General features: G+C 65.1%; 12 protein-coding genes across 12 annotated transcripts; 7 read left to right on the top strand and 5 right to left on the bottom strand.

Annotated features, from left to right (window-relative positions):
• Positions 1-53: 53 nt before the first annotated feature.
• MRET_2437 (transcription initiation factor TFIID subunit 10) lies at positions 54-914 on the top strand (the record flags this gene model as incomplete). Its single annotated transcript, XM_027629064.1, has 1 exon — positions 54-914. The coding sequence occupies one exon, from the start codon at positions 54-56 to the stop codon at positions 912-914; it is 861 nt and encodes a 286-aa protein (XP_027485062.1).
• Positions 915-1,063: 149 nt separating this feature from the next.
• Positions 1,064-3,028, top strand: MRET_2436 (bZIP transcription factor; the record flags this gene model as incomplete). Its single annotated transcript, XM_027629063.1, has 1 exon — positions 1,064-3,028. One exon carries the CDS (start codon positions 1,064-1,066, stop codon positions 3,026-3,028), a length of 1,965 nt encoding a protein of 654 aa, XP_027485061.1.
• Positions 3,029-3,100: 72 nt separating this feature from the next.
• MRET_2435 (uncharacterized protein) lies at positions 3,101-3,739 on the top strand (the record flags this gene model as incomplete). Its single annotated transcript, XM_027629062.1, has 1 exon — positions 3,101-3,739. The coding sequence occupies one exon, from the start codon at positions 3,101-3,103 to the stop codon at positions 3,737-3,739; it is 639 nt and encodes a 212-aa protein (XP_027485064.1).
• Positions 3,736-7,209, bottom strand: MRET_2434 (structural maintenance of chromosomes protein; the record flags this gene model as incomplete). Its single annotated transcript, XM_027629061.1, has 1 exon — positions 3,736-7,209. The coding sequence occupies one exon, from the start codon at positions 7,207-7,209 to the stop codon at positions 3,736-3,738; it is 3,474 nt and encodes a 1,157-aa protein (XP_027485063.1).
• A 104-nt stretch (positions 7,210-7,313) lies between these two features.
• MRET_2433 (DUF850 domain protein) lies at positions 7,314-8,135 on the top strand (the record flags this gene model as incomplete). Its single annotated transcript, XM_027629060.1, has 1 exon — positions 7,314-8,135. One exon carries the CDS (start codon positions 7,314-7,316, stop codon positions 8,133-8,135), a length of 822 nt encoding a protein of 273 aa, XP_027485066.1.
• Positions 8,136-8,206: 71 nt separating this feature from the next.
• Positions 8,207-9,118, top strand: MRET_2432 (alkaline ceramidase; the record flags this gene model as incomplete). The annotated part of the gene is made up of 1 exon (XM_027629059.1): positions 8,207-9,118. One exon carries the CDS (start codon positions 8,207-8,209, stop codon positions 9,116-9,118), a length of 912 nt encoding a protein of 303 aa, XP_027485065.1.
• Positions 9,119-9,739, bottom strand: MRET_2431 (uncharacterized protein; the record flags this gene model as incomplete). Its single annotated transcript, XM_027629058.1, has 1 exon — positions 9,119-9,739. One exon carries the CDS (start codon positions 9,737-9,739, stop codon positions 9,119-9,121), a length of 621 nt encoding a protein of 206 aa, XP_027485068.1.
• A 90-nt stretch (positions 9,740-9,829) lies between these two features.
• On the top strand, positions 9,830-13,606 carry MRET_2430 (phospholipid-transporting ATPase; the record flags this gene model as incomplete). Its single annotated transcript, XM_027629057.1, has 1 exon — positions 9,830-13,606. The coding sequence occupies one exon, from the start codon at positions 9,830-9,832 to the stop codon at positions 13,604-13,606; it is 3,777 nt and encodes a 1,258-aa protein (XP_027485067.1).
• Position 13,607: 1 nt separating this feature from the next.
• MRET_2429 (uncharacterized protein) lies at positions 13,608-14,573 on the bottom strand (the record flags this gene model as incomplete). Its single annotated transcript, XM_027629056.1, has 1 exon — positions 13,608-14,573. The coding sequence occupies one exon, from the start codon at positions 14,571-14,573 to the stop codon at positions 13,608-13,610; it is 966 nt and encodes a 321-aa protein (XP_027485031.1).
• MRET_2428 (RNA exonuclease 4) lies at positions 14,572-15,444 on the top strand (the record flags this gene model as incomplete). The annotated part of the gene is made up of 1 exon (XM_027629055.1): positions 14,572-15,444. One exon carries the CDS (start codon positions 14,572-14,574, stop codon positions 15,442-15,444), a length of 873 nt encoding a protein of 290 aa, XP_027485032.1.
• Positions 15,441-17,045, bottom strand: MRET_2427 (TBC1 domain family member 2; the record flags this gene model as incomplete). The annotated part of the gene is made up of 1 exon (XM_027629054.1): positions 15,441-17,045. The coding sequence occupies one exon, from the start codon at positions 17,043-17,045 to the stop codon at positions 15,441-15,443; it is 1,605 nt and encodes a 534-aa protein (XP_027485035.1).
• A 64-nt stretch (positions 17,046-17,109) lies between these two features.
• MRET_2426 (DNA-directed RNA polymerases I, II, and III subunit RPABC3) lies at positions 17,110-17,584 on the bottom strand (the record flags this gene model as incomplete). The annotated part of the gene is made up of 2 exons (XM_027629053.1): positions 17,110-17,477; positions 17,509-17,584. 2 exons carry the CDS (start codon positions 17,582-17,584, stop codon positions 17,110-17,112), a joined length of 444 nt encoding a protein of 147 aa, XP_027485036.1.
• Positions 17,585-17,674: the final 90 nt, after the last annotated feature.

The following is a 17,674-nucleotide window of genomic DNA, read 5'->3' as shown; positions in this document are numbered from 1 at the left end:
CGTCCTTCTCTTGACCCTAGCTCGGTGGGAGCCTTTTATCTCCACGACGGATCATGGCGTCGTCGCCGCTCATACGCGCCCCGTCCAAGGCGCCGCGCGCAAGTGAGCCACAGGATGTGCCGCAGGATGTGCGTGAGAAGTGGCAGGACGGTACTGTCGCGTCGCTCTCGCTTTTGCCAGTGGCAGCCGTTTCGCCAGACTCGCCCGTGCGGACAGCGCTCGCTGCCTCGCGAGCGCACCGGGGCCAGTGTGTGCTGGTGGTAGAGAACGAGCAACTGCAGGGCTATGTTGATATGGTGGATCTTGTTGCGCACGAGACGCAGGGGTCGCTTGACGATGCTGTGCGTGATATCCAGCGGCGCTTTGTCCCTGACGCCACATTTCGCATCATACACTCCCACACGCCGCTGGGGGACGTGGCTGCTTTTCTCCAGACGCGGGATGTGGCGCTCGTGACGGACGACGAGGGCCAATACATCACCAACGTGATTGTGCCTGGCGATCTCATGCGCTATGCTGATCATCAGCCCGCCGCGAGGGCGACGATCGGCAGCCGCCCAGAGGAAGAGACACGGCGGGATCACGCTATGGTCGAGATTCTGCGACAACTGCACGGGTACACGCCCCTGATCCCTGACGAGGTGACCGACTACTACCTGGAGCGCGCGGGATTCCAGTGTGAGGATGTGCGTCTCAAGCGGCTCTTGGCGCTGGCTACGGAAAAGTTTGTGTCGGATATAGCGTCGGATGCGTTCCAGTACGCACGCATTCGAACGAATGCGGGGCCCAGTCGCTCTCACCGCCCTGGCGCATCAGCACGCGATCGCACGCGCACGGTGCTGACGATGGACGATCTGAGTGCGGCGCTCGGAGAGTATGGGATCGATGCGCGACGCGCCGAAACCTTCCGCTAGCTTCGATCGTGTTGGGTGCCGCAGCGCGCTTACATAATTATGTAGGAAGACAAAGCCCAACCCCCCCTTTTGCTCCGCTTGGGTCATCTCGAGGCCCAGCACCCAACACAGCCGCAGGCCTCCAGCGTCGTGGCGTAGCGTCTCCGAGCATGTCTACCCTTGAGCCGTCTTCACGAGGTACATTCTCGCCCATGGGACATGTGTTTCGTCATCAGCAGCAGCCTGGTGCTGCCGAGCCTGGCTCCTCGGAATTTGATGCCTTCATCCACTCGGACCTGTGTGTCCAGGATCCTGCTGTGGCCAGCAGCATGCATCCACAGCCACCCCCACCGCAGCCACCGGGCGCGCATGTGCCAGCCACGTTTCCGTTCGTGCCGTACATGTGCAAGCAGGAAGACCCTGCTCTGGCGCTGTGGTCGACAGGCACCCCCCCCTCAGCGTTGATGTGCCCTGATACGACCCATGCCCAGGCCCCCGCAGCGCTGCGTGTACCCGAGAGCTCGTTCGCGAATGCCTCGATTTGGACACCTTCTGCCGCGGGGCAGAACGCTACTCCCACGCCCCAGTCCCTTCCCTCCGCCCCCCGGCCCCCTCATCCCAGCTCAGCAGCGTTGCTCGATGCCACGCCTGCTGCTGCCCAACGTGTGGTGCCGCCTGATCCCGCTGCGTTCAACAAAGGCGAAGCGTCCGAGGGCGCGGCCTCGATGACGCTCTCGGAGCTCATGCGCGACGACCAGGGCGGTCCATGGACGTCTGCGCCGCAGCCGAAGCGGGCGCGAACGTCCGAGTCACCGGAGCCCAAGATGCGTTCGGTGAGCGCGACGGAGGTGCCCCATGTGCCGGACATGCGTGCGCGCTCGCACATGCCGCCGCGGCGATCGGCCTCGACGGGTGCGCGACGACCGCCCCCGTCGGCCTCGCAGGTGACCGAGTCGGGTCTGCCGTTCCCTGTCATCGACACGTCGGCCAAGCACTCGAGCCTGTTTGTGCCGCCGGACACGTCAGGCCTGACGAAGAAGGAGGCGCGGCTCGTGAAAAACCGCGCGGCCGCGTTCTTGTCGCGTCAGCGAAAGCGTGAACAGTTTGAGGAGCTGGCGTGCAAGTGCCGGGCCTTGGCGCGGCTTTCCTGGCTCCTGTGGGATGCGCTGGACCCTCAAGGTCTGTCGTCGTCACGTGTATCTGTGATACCTCCAACGAATGGAGCGAGTCTGCTCCACGAAAAGCTCAAGTACGAGCCTGAGGATGTACGTACGACGCTGCAGCAGGTCGTCCAGCAGCGCGGCACTATGATTGTGGAAAACATTATGGGCGACGATGCGCCGTCGCTCAAGGCGCGCACGAATGGTGTGCTGGCGCAGCTCATGGAGACGGAGCGCGAGTGTGAAGACTTGCGTGCTGAAGTCGAGCGCCTGCGGGCCAAGACGCAGGAGGCACCGCCGAGCCCGGCGTCTCCTTCGCTGTTGCATCTCGTGGGACGTGCGTTGATGCAGGTGCGTCATGCATCGTCGGAGTGCGATGCGCACGATCTGCTTCCGCGCGACGATGGCTCTCTCCACATGCAGATGCGTGTGGTGCCCACGAGCGATGTGGTGCTGTGTACGCTCCAGGCAGCGGATCAGCCTGAGCACGCGGACGAGGCTGTGGACGAAAAGCCGTGGCGGTGCTCGACGCCTGTGGACTCGAGTGAAGCGTCGGTGCCGTCGCTGAGCACGAGTGCCTCGCCGACGCTTTCGTCGTTGTCGTCTGGCACGGCATCGTCGCGACGTCATCGCAGTGTGATGGCGTACCATGCCAGTGGCGCGCCGTGCGCGCCCTCGGCATCTCTCTTGCACGAAGTCAAGACCATGGACTTGGATGAGTGGGTCCAGACGCACGGCAGTAGTCTCGACGATATATCCCGCGCTGCGCAGGACCTGCATTCGTTGATCACGCAGCGTGGCATGTGCCTCGAGCCAGGGTGCTTCCTCGCTGCCACCATGAACGATCACGACAAGGCATTGCCTGGAAAGCTCACTCTGTATGCCAGGATGGGCACACCAGCCTCGGTCGACGCGCACGCGCACCTGGTGACGGTCGTGCGCGACACGCTTCGTGCTCTGCACGAGGAGCCATAGGAACGACTCGTAGGTGGAGGTCTTTTTCTCTCCCACGTGAAGCGCCCGGCGATCCGCTCCTTGTTTACGACGATGGACGTGGATATGCAGGATGCGTCGTCGCGGCGCGGCGCGAACCGCCGTGCTGCGCGCGAGGTGAGCATAAAGGGCTCGTCCGTGCCGAAGCCGACTCCTGTGATTGTTGCGAACCTCGTCAAGGGCACGTCGCCCGAGGATGTTCGTCTCACGTTTGACGCGCTCGGTCGGCTTGTGTATGTGCGTGAGCATCATGTTCCGAGCCTAGGTGCGAACGCCGTCGCTTATGAGGTTGCGTTTGAGCAGCGTGCGGACGCACAGGCTGCGTGCAAAAAGTACCATGGTGTCCTCGCGGATGGCCGCGTTCTCCAGGTGACGATGAAGGAAGCCCGTCCTTCGCGGCGCCGTCGTGCGCCGCCGCCCAAGGAGCCCGAGGTGTCGGAACGCTTTGAGGAAGAAAAGCTGCCTCTGCCTGTCCTGCGCCAGCTCGCACAGGCGGAAGCCAAGTATCTCGCCGAGACCGAACGCATCCTGCGGAACAAAGACGCAGCTACGCCGTCGCTCAAGGACCGCCTCGGCAGTCTGCCCCTGGCCGAGCGGCTGGCGCTGGCGGGTCCACGGACGTCTGCGCAGAAGCGGCGTCGGACGAAGCAGCGGCGTGTGCAGAAAAAGGCGGGTGGTATGGACGTGGACTAAGCTTCTACGGCCTCAACAAAATCGCGTGCCTCTGCCCGAGAAATGTCGACGATAGAAGAGACTTTTTGCGGGCCAAACAGCACGCCAAAGTGCTTGTCGGCCCGCTCGACCAACTCGGGTCGGAACGTAGTCGTAATGAATTGCGCGTCGCGTGCCAGGGTGTAGACCTTTTGGGCGACAGCCGTGCGGTACTGCGTGTCGAGATTCGCATCAATCTCGTCAAACAGGTAAAAGGGCGCGGGATCACTCTGCTGGATCGCAAAGACGAGGGCGAGGGCGACGAGCGTCTTTTGACCACCGGACAGCTGCGACATGCGCATGGAGTTCTGGTGGAAGGTGACATGGATCGACACGCCCACGTCGGGATGCAGCTCCAGCTGACCACGTCCGCCCGGGACCAGCTCGGCAAACACGGCCGCAAAGTGAGACGCCACTTGCGTGCACGTAGCATCCAGCGCCGCCTGTTTCCGAGCGTCCAGGACGTCGATGAGCTCGGTGATCGACGCGTGCGATGCCTGCAGATCTGCGTGTCGCTGCAGCAGAGCATCGCGCTGCTTGGAAAAGGCCTGAAACTGCTCGACGGCGCGCTTGTTCACATGTGCCACCTCGTCCAGCGAGGCGCGGACCTTTTGTAGCTGCGTCGCGAGCTGCTCCGTCGAGCGTGACTGGTAGCGCTGGAACGCTTCCTCAGGCAGCATGCCCAAGTCGCGGATGCGCTCATTGATGCGATCGCGCTGCGCCTCCAACCGCTGCTTGCGCGCCGCAAAGCGTTCTGCCGTGTGCCGCTGGCGTGCGACGTCATCCGCATGCATATCGTCCTGGCCACGGATCGCATGCATGGCTTGTTCGATCTCCGCCAGCTCGCCTGCGAGGCGGTCGTACTGCTCCTGTGCATCGACTAGACGCTGAGCGTTGGTGGCCGTGCTTTGTCGCAGCGCATCACTATTCGCGCCGACGTCCGGCATCTCGAGTCGTTCGACCAAGTCGGCATGCGAGCGCCGAAGCACCTCATCGAGCTCGCTGCTGAGCGCACTGATCGACTCACTCAATGCCATGGACGTACGCGTCAATTGGGCGAGCGCCGCTTCGTCGTGGCTTTGCCGCGATAAAAGGGCGCGCAATTCGTCTGTCTCGGCGGACGTAAGTCCCTGGTCCAGCGGCGTGCCTATTTCGGCCTCGAGTGCCGCGCGCCGCGTCGCCAGGCTCGTTTGTTCGACGTGGCGCTGCGACACGACCTGCTCGAGCCGCTCGCATCGCGCGTAGGCATCCGTCTCAGAGCGGCGGAGCCACGTGAGCTCATGGTGCGCTGCCGCGCGCGATTCATGCAATTGGTGTCGCTGTCCTTCGAGACGCAGCATTTCGCTGTACTTGTGCGTGCAAGTCTGCTCCAGCTCGTGGAGCTCGTGGCGCTGCTGCGCGAGAGCCTGCTCGCCAGCTTCGACTGTCGCAAGCGACCGCTGCACACGACGCACGGCGTCCAACCGCGAGCGACTCGCGTCGTGGTACCCGCCACTTAGGGCACCACGCCGATCGACTTGGTCGCCATCGAGTGTGATGGCATTCAAACCCTGCGTGCTTCGGACGTACGCCGCGGCAATATCGAGTCGTGGACAAATGATCGTCTTGCCAAATACTTGCTTAAAGGCCGGGAGCAGGAGCTCGTCAAAGGAAAGTTTTCGGAGCATAACAATGGCATCGGGCGCCTGGGGGTAGGGCGTATCCGGGGGGCGGAGTCGATTGAGCGGCATGAATGTGACGCGGCCACTCTTTTCCTGCTGCAAGAGGTGCAAGATTCGCGAGGCGGTCTCGTCCGTATCGACCACGACGTGGAAAAGCGACGCGCCCGCCGTCGCTTCCACGGCCGTCTTGTACCGGTCATCCACGCGGAAAAGCTGATACAAGGGGCCATAGACGCCCTTGATATTCTCCCGGGCCACGAGGGCCTCGACGCACTGCAAGCCTGCGGCGGTCGCGCGATCCATTGTACCGACCAAGCTGCGCTGCGCCGAGCTCAGTTCGTCGCGCGCATGCGTGAGTTGCGCACTAGTTTTGGTCTCCTGCTTCCAGAGCTCCTTTTTGTGCTCGAGAAGCGCGTCGCGCTCGTCACGCAATGTGCGCCATTCGTCTTGCATAGACGCCAGGTCGGCGCCTTGTTGCGCCACATGGCTCTCGAGTGACGTGCGCTGCCCTGCCAGCTCAGCGGCTTGGGCTTTCGCCGCATCGCAAGCTGCTTGCGCCTCCTTCACGGCATGGTCGAGCGCGGCGGCCTCTTGATCTACGTCGGACATGTGGGCGTGCAAGGCAGCGTCACGATCTGCGACGCTCTGGAATCGCGCTGCGCGTGCCTGCTTGGCGTAGAGTGCGGACATGCGAGTGCGATCGCGCTCAAAGGCAGCACGCTTGGCCTCGAGCTCGTGCATAACCTGGGTATGTTCGCGCGTCTGCTGGGCTAGTTGTGCCTCGCGTTGAGCCATGGTCTCGGTCAAGCCATCCAATTGGGTCGGGAGAACGGTTTCGCGCGGATCTGCATCTTCGAGGCGGTTATCGAGCTGCGCTTGGGCCTTGGCGAGCTCACGGCGCTCATGTTCGAGCTGGGCCTGATCGAGGGCGAGTTGCTCCATCTGTTGCTGAATGTGGGCGTGTTGAGCTTCGTATTCGGCGAGGGCCTGGTCGTGCTGTGCCCATTTCTCGCGCCGGGTATTTGACTCATCTACCTCTCGACGGCGCTCGTGCTCGAGCGTTTCGAGCATGTCCGACACGTCGACGAGCTCGCGCTGGTAGATGGTATATTCCAAGCATCGCCGCTCGCGATCGCGGGCATAAAACTTTTCGAGTTCGCCCTGCTCGCGCGCTAGTTCCTCCAGGCGCGTTTCTAGCTGCGAAAGGAGCTCAGACGAGCCTTGGTAGCGTGCGTCTGTCGCTCGCAAGATGTCGAGACTTTCGGCGCGTCTCTGCTCATAGGCCCGCGTCCCTGCGACGTCTTTGAGCACTTCGAGGCGTTCAGCGTCGGTGGCGTTGGTGAGGTGGGTGATGCGGCCCTGTGGGACGATGTAGTATGGATTGCTAGCGCTGAATCCGGCCGACTCGAGCAGGTTGGCGACGTCTTGCTTTGTCGCGCTCTTGCGATCGATCATGTAGTCGTCGCGTGTGAGGCTGATGGTGCGGCGGAGCACGATCTGGTCGGCATGGACGGGGAAGCGACCGTCCTCGTTGCTGAGGGTGATTTCCACGTAGGCTGAGAGCGTGGTGGATACGGCGCCTGAGCCATCGAACAGGAGCGCCTGCCGCTCCTCACGCGTCAGGGACGCCGTGTACGCGTCGCCAAGTACGAATCGGATCGCGGCAAAGAGGTTGCTTTTACCGCTGCCGTTCCGGCCGACGACGACATTCTGCGCGGGGCTGAAAGTCGTTATGCTGACGGGATCGCGAAACGACTTGAACCCATGGATCGTCAGCGCCTGGATGACCATGGCCAAGGGACGCGCGTCGCGTGTGGCCCCTTTTGAGAGCATCACGTGATCGTTGCCGGAGGGCAGGGACCGCCTCGCCGAGGCGCTGGCGGACGACGCTGACGATGCCGGTGCAGCAGTCGCTGTTGTTGGACAGCGACCTCCGTAACTGGGTGCTTTTGCCCATTACGGTGGTGATGGTGCTGGTGGGGATGTTTCGGAACAATTTGATGCAGCTATTTGAGAGCAAGCCCAAGCTGGCGACGTTGGCGGCTGCGCGGCAGCAGAATATCATGCGGCGTGCGTCGGCGCTGCGTTTGAACTACCCGGTGCTCCCGCCGGCGTCGGTGGCGGCGCGCAAAGCGTTTCTGGCGCGTGTGCTGTCGGACGGCTCCTACCTGGACCCGCAAGCGAAGCGTGTGACGTCGCCGGACGAGATGCCCGAGTCGCCGGTGAATGATGCGATGATGGAGAACCTGATGGACCAGGCGAAGCGCAGTCTGCTGATGATGGTGCCGCAGACGGTGATTATGGGCTGGGTCAACTTTTTCTTCACGGGCTTTGTGCTGATCCGCCTGCCCTTCCCGCTCACGCAGCGCTTCAAGATCATGCTCCAGCGCGATATCGACACGCCTGATCTGGACGTGTCGTGGGTCTCGTCGCTGAGCTGGTACTTTTTGAACTTGTACGGACTCGATGCTATCTACCGCCTCGTGCTGGGCAACAACCGCGCGGCCGACTCGATGCGCGACATGGCGGCGTTCGGTGCTGGCGCCGCGATGATGCAGCAGCAGCCGCAGATGCCGGGCCAGCAGGTGGACCATGCGAAGCTGCACGCGGCGGAGCGCGAGAGTCTCGAGCTGATTGGTGCCGTCAGCACGAAGGACGCCCGCTGGATCGGCGATGGGATCGAGGCGCGTGTGCTCGGCGCATATGCCTCTTCATAGCCTCCACATAGCACGGGGTCATCGGATTAAGTGTCCGCGCACGTTGCGTCTGACCACGACGGGAGCGCAGCATGAGCTGGTTGGACCGGTCGGAGCACCAGCTGGAGGGGGGCTACTGGGGCGAGGTGACGAGTACGCTGTTGTGGTGTGAGCAGAAGTACCAGTGGAGCAAGTATTTGGCGGAGCCTGTGAATTCGCTGACGAATGCGCTGTTTCTGGCGTGTGCGGCGTATGCCATGTATCGTGTGCACACGGAGCGCCTGCATGCGCGCTTTTACGGGTGTGCACTGGGTGTGGGAGCCGTGGGTGTGGGCTCGCTGCTGTTCCACATGACGCTCAAGCATGAGGCGCAGCTGCTGGACGAGCTGCCGATGATCTGGGCGAGCAGTTTCCTGACGTGGTCGTTTTTGGACCAGACGCTGTTTCTCGGCACGCGCATCGACCGGCGCGTACTGCCGGCGATCATCTTCGCCCTGAACGTGTGGATCACGGTCACGTACATGTCGAATGGGGACCCCGTGTTTCATCAGGTGGCCTACGCCAGCATCATGGTCGTGTCGATTTTGCATGCCATCTATATCCTGACGCATCCCAAGGCGCCGCTGAACACGTCTGACTCGGCGCGCCGGCGCCGCCACGAGGCGCGCTCGCTCGAGTTCGTGGGCACCGTCCTGTTCATCGTCGGCTTTGGTATCTGGAACGTGGACAATATCTTTTGTGCGCAGCTGCGCGCCGCCCGCGCCTGGGTCGGGTACCCGTGGGCCATTCTGCTCGAGGGGCATGGCTGGTGGCATGTGTTTACGTGCTTCGGCGCGTACCTGCTGCTTGTCGCCTGCGAGGTGCTGGCCATGTCGTACCTCGAGCACCCCGACAACTTTGTCGTGGTCTACGGCCGTGGCCTGCCGTACCTCGCTCGTGTGCGTGCGTATGATCCGCACCACACGCTGCTGCGCGACTACACGGCGGCGCGGAAGCAGCAGTGATCACCATGCGACGTGGTGCCGCTCCAGAGCCTGCTTCGTGCGCTGCAACTCCGTCTGCATCGCCTCGCGCACGCGGTCCCAGTCGTCGTCAGCGCGGTCGATCTCGGCGTCCACGCGCTCTTCCTGCGCGTCGAGCGCCTCTTCCTGCACGGGCAGGAGCTTGCGCGGGAGATAGTAGACCTCATAGAGACGATCACCGCCGCACAGCGGCACTTGCGGTACGCTGCGTGCGGCTGCCGTAGCGGCGACTTCGTCGGCCTCGCGGGGCTCGGGTGGCGTGCTGTGCTGCGTGTGCGTGACGAGAAACGAGGACAGCCGCCGCTTGTTCGCGCGGGCCGTGCGATGCGCGGCTTCGTACGCCGCGAGCTTGTCGGTCAGCTCGTGCACGCGCGCGCTCATGCGCCGGATGCTCGCTCGCTCTGCATCGTGTGCGCGGCGCTCCGCCTCCATGGCCTCTTGCTGGGCGGCGGACGGTGGTGGGCCGGGCGCGGGGCGTTCGCCCGCCCGTCGCGGTTCCCGCGCCTGCGCGAGGGTCGCGTTGAGTAGGCCGAGCATGCGCCGCCCGCGCTGCCGCTCGCCGTCGCGCGCGGGACGCCGCGCCTCGCTGCGGGCGTCGTCCATAGGCAAGGGCCAAGGACGCGTGGCGTGCGCCTCTGTATATCTTACATAATCCGATGGCGTCGCGTCTGGGGTGCGGTGTCTAGGCTCGCTATGGACGACGACGAGACCGAGACGCTCTTTGGGGCGCCGCGGCGTCGGAACGAGCCGACGCATGTGCTCGCGGCGCTGGACGATGATGTGGATCTGCTCGATGGCGACGACATGAAGCCGCCGGCCGATGATGGCGCGTCGGTGCTGGGCGTGGCGAAGGCGGCGCCGGCCGATGACGTGCTGTGGGACGAGGAGCACTGGATCGACGATATACCCATGCGTCCCGTCGGCTCGAGCAAGCGGATCGAGGCGGATGACGACGACGATGCGATCCAGCCTACCTCGCGACGGCCGCCGTCGCCGCCGCCACAGCCTGAGCGCGAGGCGCCGCGGCGGCCAGCCGCGTCGACGTCGCGCGGTGCGCAGCTGCTGCGGCTGCTGCTGGCCGATGCGAAGTGGCAGCTGCTCTCGCTGCGGCACCGCCTGCGCCGTGAGCTGCGCTCGTGGCGCGGCCTGCCGGTCGGTGACGACAAGCGCACGATCGTGCTGAACGATGCTGCGGCGAACGTGAACGACGACTATGACAGCAACCAGGTGATGACGAACAAGTACAATCTCGTGACGTTTGTGCCGGTGTTTTTGGTGGAGCAGTTTTCGAAGTATGCGAATCTGTTCTTCCTGTTCATCGGGTGTATCCAGCAGATTCCGGGCGTGTCGCCGACGAACCGGTGGACGACGCTTGTGCCGCTGGCGATCGTGCTGCTGATTGCGGCTGCGAAGGAAATCTCGGAGGACTGGCAGCGGTACACGGCGGACATGGAGATGAATGCGCACCTCGTGCCTGTGCTCGACGTGAGCAGCGGGACGTGGGTGTCGCGGGCGTGGCGCGAGGTGCGTGTCGGCGACATTGTGCGGGTGTCGCGGGACGAGTTTTTTCCCGCGGACCTCGTGCTGCTGAGCAGCAGTGAGCCGGAGGGGCTGGCGTATGTGGAGACGGCGAACCTGGACGGCGAGACGAATCTCAAGGTGAAGCAGGCGCTGCCACTGACGGCGCCGCTGGTGTCGGCGACGCGCGTTTCGTCGCTGCGTGGCACGCTGTCGTGCGAGGCGCCGAACAACAGCCTGTACACGTTTGATGGGACGCTGGACGTGCCTGGCCAGGCACCGCGTCCCGTCGGGCCTGATCAGCTGCTGCTGCGTGGCGCGCAGCTGCGCAATGCGCCGTGGGTGTATGGCCTCGTGGTGTTTACGGGCCACGACACCAAGCTGCTGCAGAATGCGACCAAGACGCCGCTGAAGCGCACGCGGGTGGAAAAGCACGTGAATGCGCTCATTCTGTCGCTGTTTGGGCTGCTGATGGCGCTGTCGCTGATGTCGAGTATTGGCGCGCAGGTGTACATCGGCTCGGCGCCGGCGTACCTGATGCCGCAGCTCGATGGCCGCAGCGGCGTGCGCCAGTTTGTCGAGTCGGTGCTGACGTTCATCATCCTGTACAACAGCTTAATTCCCATTTCGCTGATTGTGTCGATGGATGTGGTCAAGTTGCAGCAGGCGGCGCTGATCAACTCGGACTTGGACCTGTACTATGAGCCGCACGACACGCCGGCGCAGTGCCGGCGCTCGAACCTCGTGGAGGATCTGGGCCAGATTGACTACATTTTTTCGGACAAGACGGGCACGCTGACGCGCAACGAGATGCAGTTCCGGCAGGCCTCGATCGCGGGCGCCACGTTTGCGGACGTGGTGAGTGATGCGCCGGCGGCGGAGGAGCGGTTCGCGTGGGCGAGCCTGCCGGACGTGCTGGCGCGGGGCGATGCGCTGGCGCGTGCGGTGCATGCGTTTCTGTGTCTGTTGGCGGTGTGCCACACGGTGATTCCTGAGGCGCGGGGCGATGGCCGAGTGGTGTTCCAGGCCTCGAGTCCCGATGAGGCCGCGCTGGTCGCGGGTGCGCAGGCGCTGGGCTACGAGTTTACGACGCGGACGCCGCGCTCGGTGTATGTGCAGGTGCAGGGGGCGGAGCAGGCGTATGAGCTGCTGCAGGTGTGTGAGTTTACGTCGGCGCGGAAGCGCATGTCGACGGTGGTGCGTGAGCCGAGTGGGCGGATTGTCGTGTACTGCAAGGGTGCGGATACGGTGATGCTGCCGCGCCTGTCGCCGGCGTGTGCGCATGTGGATGCGACGCTGCAGCATCTGGAGGCGTATGCGTCCGAGGGCCTGCGGACGCTGTGTGTGGCGATGCGGGTGCTGGATGCGGCGGAGTATGAGGCGTGGGCGCGGCGGTACGAGCAGGCGGCGGCGCAGCTGGATGGGCGGCGTGCGGCGCTGGATGCGGTGGCGGAGGAGCTGGAGCAGGACTTGGAGCTGCTGGGCGCGACGGCGATTGAGGACAAGCTGCAGGACGGCGTGCCGGAGACGATTGCGACGCTGCAGACGGCGGGTATCCGGGTGTGGGTGCTGACGGGGGACCGGCAGGAGACGGCGATCAACATTGGGTACTCGTGCCGCCTGATATCTGAGTCGATGAGTCTGCTGATTGTGAATGAGGCGACGGCGGCGGACACGGCGTCGGTGATCCAGCAGCAGCTCGCGACGATCGAGGCGCATCCGGACGCGGCGGAGGAGCTCGCGCTGATTGTCGAGGGGCGCAGTCTGCAGCATGCGCTGCAGGCGCCGCTGGCCGCGCCGTTTCTGCGCCTGGCGTCGCAGTGCAAGGCGGTCATGTGCTGCCGAGTGTCGCCGCTGCAAAAGGCGCTGGTGGTCGAGCTCGTGAAGGCGTACACGGACGCGCTGCTGCTGGCGATTGGCGACGGCGCGAACGATGTGGGCATGATCCAGGCGGCGCATGTGGGCGTCGGCATCAGTGGGCACGAGGGGCTGCAGGCGGCGCGGAGTGCGGACGTGTCGATCAGCCAGTTCCGGTTCCTGCGCAAGCTGCTGCTGGTGCACGGCAACTGGAGCTATGCGCGGCTGAGCAAGATGGTGCTGTATTCGTTCTACAAGACGGTGACGCTGTATGTGACGCTGTTCTGGTACTCGTTCTACAACGGGTTCTCGGGGCAGACGGCGTACGAGTCGTGGTCGCAGTCGTTCTACAATGTGGCGTTCACGATGCTGCCGACGCTCGTGATCGGCATCTTTGACCAGTACGTGAGTGCCGTGATGCTCGAGCGGTATCCGCAGCTGTACCATGAGCCGTTCTTCACGGGCCGCGCGATCGGCGGCTGGATGGCGAACGCGGTGTACCACTCGATCACGAACTTCTTTTTCGTGACGTACATGTTCGAGGCGCAGACGATCCGGCATGCGGGGCACACGACGTACCAGTGGCTATGGGGCACGGCGCTGTACTTCTCCGTGCTCGTGACGGTGCTCGGCAAGGCGGCGCTCGTGTCGAATGTGTGGACGCGGTACACGCTGCTGGCGATCCCGGGGTCGCTGGGCCTCACGCTCGTGTTCTTCGTCGTGTTTGCGACGATAGCGCCGGCGCTCGGCGTGTCGATGGAGTACTCGTACATCGTGCCGCGCCTGCTCGGCACGCCGCGCTTCTGGATCGTGATTGTGTTTGTGCCTGTCCTGTCCCTGCTACGTGACTTGCTGTGGCGCTTCTGGCAGCGCACGTACCGCCCCAAGTCGTACCACATCGTGCAGGAGATGCAAAAGTACCAGCTGCAGGACGTGCATCCACGCACCGACGCGTTCCGCAAGAACATCCGCCAGGTGCGCGCCGTGCAGCGCATGCGCCGCTCGCGGGGCTATGCGTTCTCGCAGACGGAGCACCACCAGGCGCACCTCGTGCGGCAGTACGACACGACGCAGGCGCGGCCGCAGGGTATGTAGACTACGTGCGCTTCCGGTAGCGCGACGCATCGAGCGGAAACAGCTGATCGAACTTGGCGCGGTCGAGGAACCACGGCTCGCTGCGCCGCATGCGCGGCGCGCGCTGCTCGGCCGCCGACGCGACGTAGCCGCGCGGCGCGTCCCAGTCCGTCGCGCCGCGCAGCGCACGCTGCCACCAGCCACGCAGGCCGCGCGGCGGCGGCACCGGCGCGAGACTCGAGGCGTCCGGGCGCGCGGTGAGCTGGAAGGCGAGGCGCGAGGCGCCGACGCGCAGCATGAGCATGTCCTGCTGGTCGTACTTGGATGCGCCCAGCTTAAAGCGCGCGAGGCGCGAGCGCATCGCCGCGGGCACGGCGTCCTTGTGCCGGCCCTGCAGCAGCTCGTCCCACACCTGCATTTCGCTGCCCTCGGCTGAGCCCTGCAGCCGGTACACGTCGCGCAGCGGGACGAGGCGCTCGCGCGCGTCGTGCGGCGACACCGTGCCGGCGCGCTGGAAGAACGGCCGCCGCGTCCACGCGCTCGGCAGCAGCCGGCTCGGCGACGGCGCAGCCGTGCGGATGCCGAGCAGACCCGTCGCCGGGTACACGGTGAGCCGCGTCACCATCCGGCTCGGCGCGAACACAAAGTACCAGCCGCACAGCGATGCGAACAGCACGGTGCCGGCCGCGAGCGAGTACCGCAGGCTCGGGCGCGCGAGCTCCGGCACGGCGCCGTCGGTCGGGAACAGCGGCCACACAAAGTAGTCGCGGATGAACAGGCCAAAGTTGAGGCCCGCGAGCACGAAGCACGCGCCCGCCGCGTAAAAGTACGGCTTGCGCATGTACGGCCCGCCGCGGTAGATCACACGCACATCGTCGGCCTTGCTCGTGTACGCACGCACGCCGAGGCACCGGCCCCAACGCCACCCGAGGAGCATGATGACAAAGAGCGAGGGCGAAAAAAAGCCGCCGCGACCCTCCACCATCATGACGGCCGATGCCCCGGCAGGGAGCCACTGGAAGGCCCTGCAGCAGCAGATGCAGGGGCCGCGGAAAAAGCGCTCGACACGCTCGCTGCACGCCAAGGCCGAGGTGGTGTCGACGAGCGCCACGGACGCGCTGCCGTGGTTCGCCGAGGACCTGGCGCCGGGCGACTTGGCGCTCGCAATGAGCGAGGCGCCGTCGGCGGCGACGGCGGAGGCGAGGAAGCGGCAGGTGCTGGGCGAGCCATACAATGCGACGGCGGCGAAGCGCGAGCCGGGCCACTACCTCGCGATCGACTGCGAGATGGTCGGTGTCGGACCACGCGGGACGGGCTCGCACCTCGCGCGTGTGTCGATCGTCAACTGGTACGGCCACGTCGTGCTCGACACGTTTGTGCGGCCGCGCGAGCGCGTGACGGACTTTCGTACGTGGGTGTCGGGCGTGCGGCCATCGGACCTGAAGCACGCGCCGCCGCTGGCCGAGGTGCAGGCGCGCGTCGCGGAGCTCATCAAGGGCCGCGTCTTGGTAGGCCATGCGATCCACAACGACCTCAAGGCGCTGCTGCTCTCGCATCCGCGGCACAAGATCCGCGACACGTCGACGTTCCAGCCGCTGCGCGAGCTCGCGGGCAACAAGCAGCCCGGTCTGCGCACGCTCGCGCGGCTCGTCCTCGACATTGAGATCCAGGCGAAGCACGCGGCGCACAGCCCCGTGGAAGATGCGCAGGCGACGATGGCCGTGTTCCGCACGCAGAAGGCGGCGTGGGACGCGTCGCTCGGCATCGGCGTCAAGAAGCACGACGCGCCGCGGCGGACGCCGTCGCTGCGCCGGCCCAAAAGCACCGAGGGATGGTGGGAGGAGGAGGCGGCCCACTAGCTGCCTATGTGCGCGCTATTGCCAAACAGGGACTTGTACATAAACGCCTCGCTCAGGAGCATCTCCGCGTCCTTGTCGGACCAGTGCTGCGTCGGCAGGCTCTGGAGGAACATGATCATGCCCTGAAAGTCCATAGTGAGCAGGGCCTCGCGCCACCGGTGCAGGAATACGGCACACACGAACGGATGGAAGCCCGCGAACGAGTCGGCGCCCTCGGCGAGGTACGTGTCCCAGATCCGGATGATGCTCTTCACGCTCATCTCGCGCATCAGCAGGCAGTTCATCCAGCGGAACGAGAACTGCATGTACTCGACGCCCTGCTCGGCCAGGTGCGCGTGCAGCTCCGGATCCATGCGCTGGACGACGTCGCTCATCACGCTCAGCTGCCGCAGGATGCCCGGCTGCGCAAAGATGTAGTTGTCCTGGATCCCGTCCAGCAGGCGCGACATGCACCAGAACGTGTCCGCCTCGAGCGCCTCGCGCACGTACTGCGGCAGCGTCGCCAGCTCAAACGTCTCCGGGTCCGTGTCCGTGTACGCACTCAAGCACACCTCAAAGAACGGCGTCACGAGGTCGTTGATGCCCTGCACATACCCCGACGCCGGATGCCGGATCGCCCACACGTACAGGATGCGCTCGAGCGCGCGCTGCGTCTCGGCCTGCTGCCACAGCCGCAGGCCCGGGTTCGTCCGCGGCACGTCGATGCGGATCTGGTGCCATGCCGCGCGGTCGAGCGACTCGCGTCGGAACGCGCGCTCGACGCCCGACGCGTACTCGGCGCGCTTCCGTGCGAGCGTCGAGGTGCGCAGCGCCGCGGTCGGCGGCAGGTAGCCCAGCAGGATCGGCCACACAATCGGGCGCAGGTCAGGCGGCACGCCCTTCCACGCGAGCGACCGCAGCACCGCCATGTCAATGTGCTCGCTCTGCAGGCACTGCACGAGTCGGTGTCGGTTGCGAAGGGTGCGGGAGGACGTGCGCCGCTCGAGACGCGCTGCGGGCGCGCGGGGCGGTGACGATGGCGGCGGTGGTGGTGGTGGCAGGCTCGGCGTCGTAAAGACGCCATCGCTCATCGTCGCCAGCGGATCAAAGGCCGCAGCGCCGATCCAGGTGCCGACGTCCTCGGTCGGCAGCGGCGGTGGCGCGCTCTCGTCTTTCGGCGTCGACGGCGGCGACATGGTATAGGTGCGTGCCTTGCACTTGGCTAGGAGAAACATGGGATCTTCCACCACGGCCTCGAGGTAAACGGTGGGTGGCGTCGCGCCGAGGTGCGGCGAGCCGAGCGCCATATGCCGCTCGGCCCAGGTAAATGTCTGTTCGTCGTTGTCGGCTGCTGCTGCTGCTGCTGCCGCAGAAGACGTCGCAGCGCTCGCGCCCGACGTCTTTCGCGTCGGGTGCGAGTGCTGCTCGGCGGCCGGCGGCTCCGACGTCACGAGCGTCCAGGCAGGCGGCGCAGGCGGACTCGGCGCGGAGAGCGCGACGGGCTCGGTGGCTATGCGCGCAACAAACTCGTCGTCGTCCGAGGTCGCCGCCCACGCATCGTCGTCGTCGACCCACGCACCATGCGCCGCACGCCGCGGCGGGCCACGTCCGCTGCGCGGCATGACGTGGAAAGAGACGTAGGGCTGGTGTCGGATCACGTGGAAGAGGCTATGGGGTATCTGGGGTTTAGCGCAGGAGGAGGTACACGTTCGCGCCGACCGTGATCTTGCTCAGATGGCGGAACGAGCCGGTGAGGGCCATCAGCAGGCCGCCAAAGGAGCCGTAGACAGATACCTGCTCGGTACTGCGCTCGTCGTACTTGAAAATCTTGCCGTACATGACATAGTCGTACCCGCTCGCGAGCGAGGTGTCGTCCTGGTCGAGACGCCACGCATCGCGGTCCGCAGCGCTGTCGCTCTCAGCCTTGTCGCGACGCAGCGACGACACGAGCAGGAACGCCAGCTGCTGGCCGACGTGCACGGGGTAAATGTCCGTCGCAATATCGATCGACAGCGTCATGTCGAGCGTCGGCGACGTGGCAATCACACGCGAGACTGGCGTCAGCACACGCACACACACACATACCCCTGTCAAACTTTTTGCCATCAGGATCAATCTCCTTCACCACAAACTGCGTATCAAACAGGCTGTTCACACTCATGGCGCGCGTCAAAAAGGCCGCGGCGCCGCCCCTCGCCGCTTTTTTCGTCTATCACGTGATACGAACGCCTCCTCGCCCGCCGCGTGTGGC

Source organism: Malassezia restricta, chromosome IV (genome assembly GCF_003290485.1).
Source record: "Malassezia restricta chromosome IV, complete sequence".
NCBI classification, from domain to species: domain Eukaryota; kingdom Fungi; phylum Basidiomycota; class Malasseziomycetes; order Malasseziales; family Malasseziaceae; genus Malassezia; species Malassezia restricta.
This window is presented reverse-complemented; position numbering and strand designations above follow the sequence as displayed.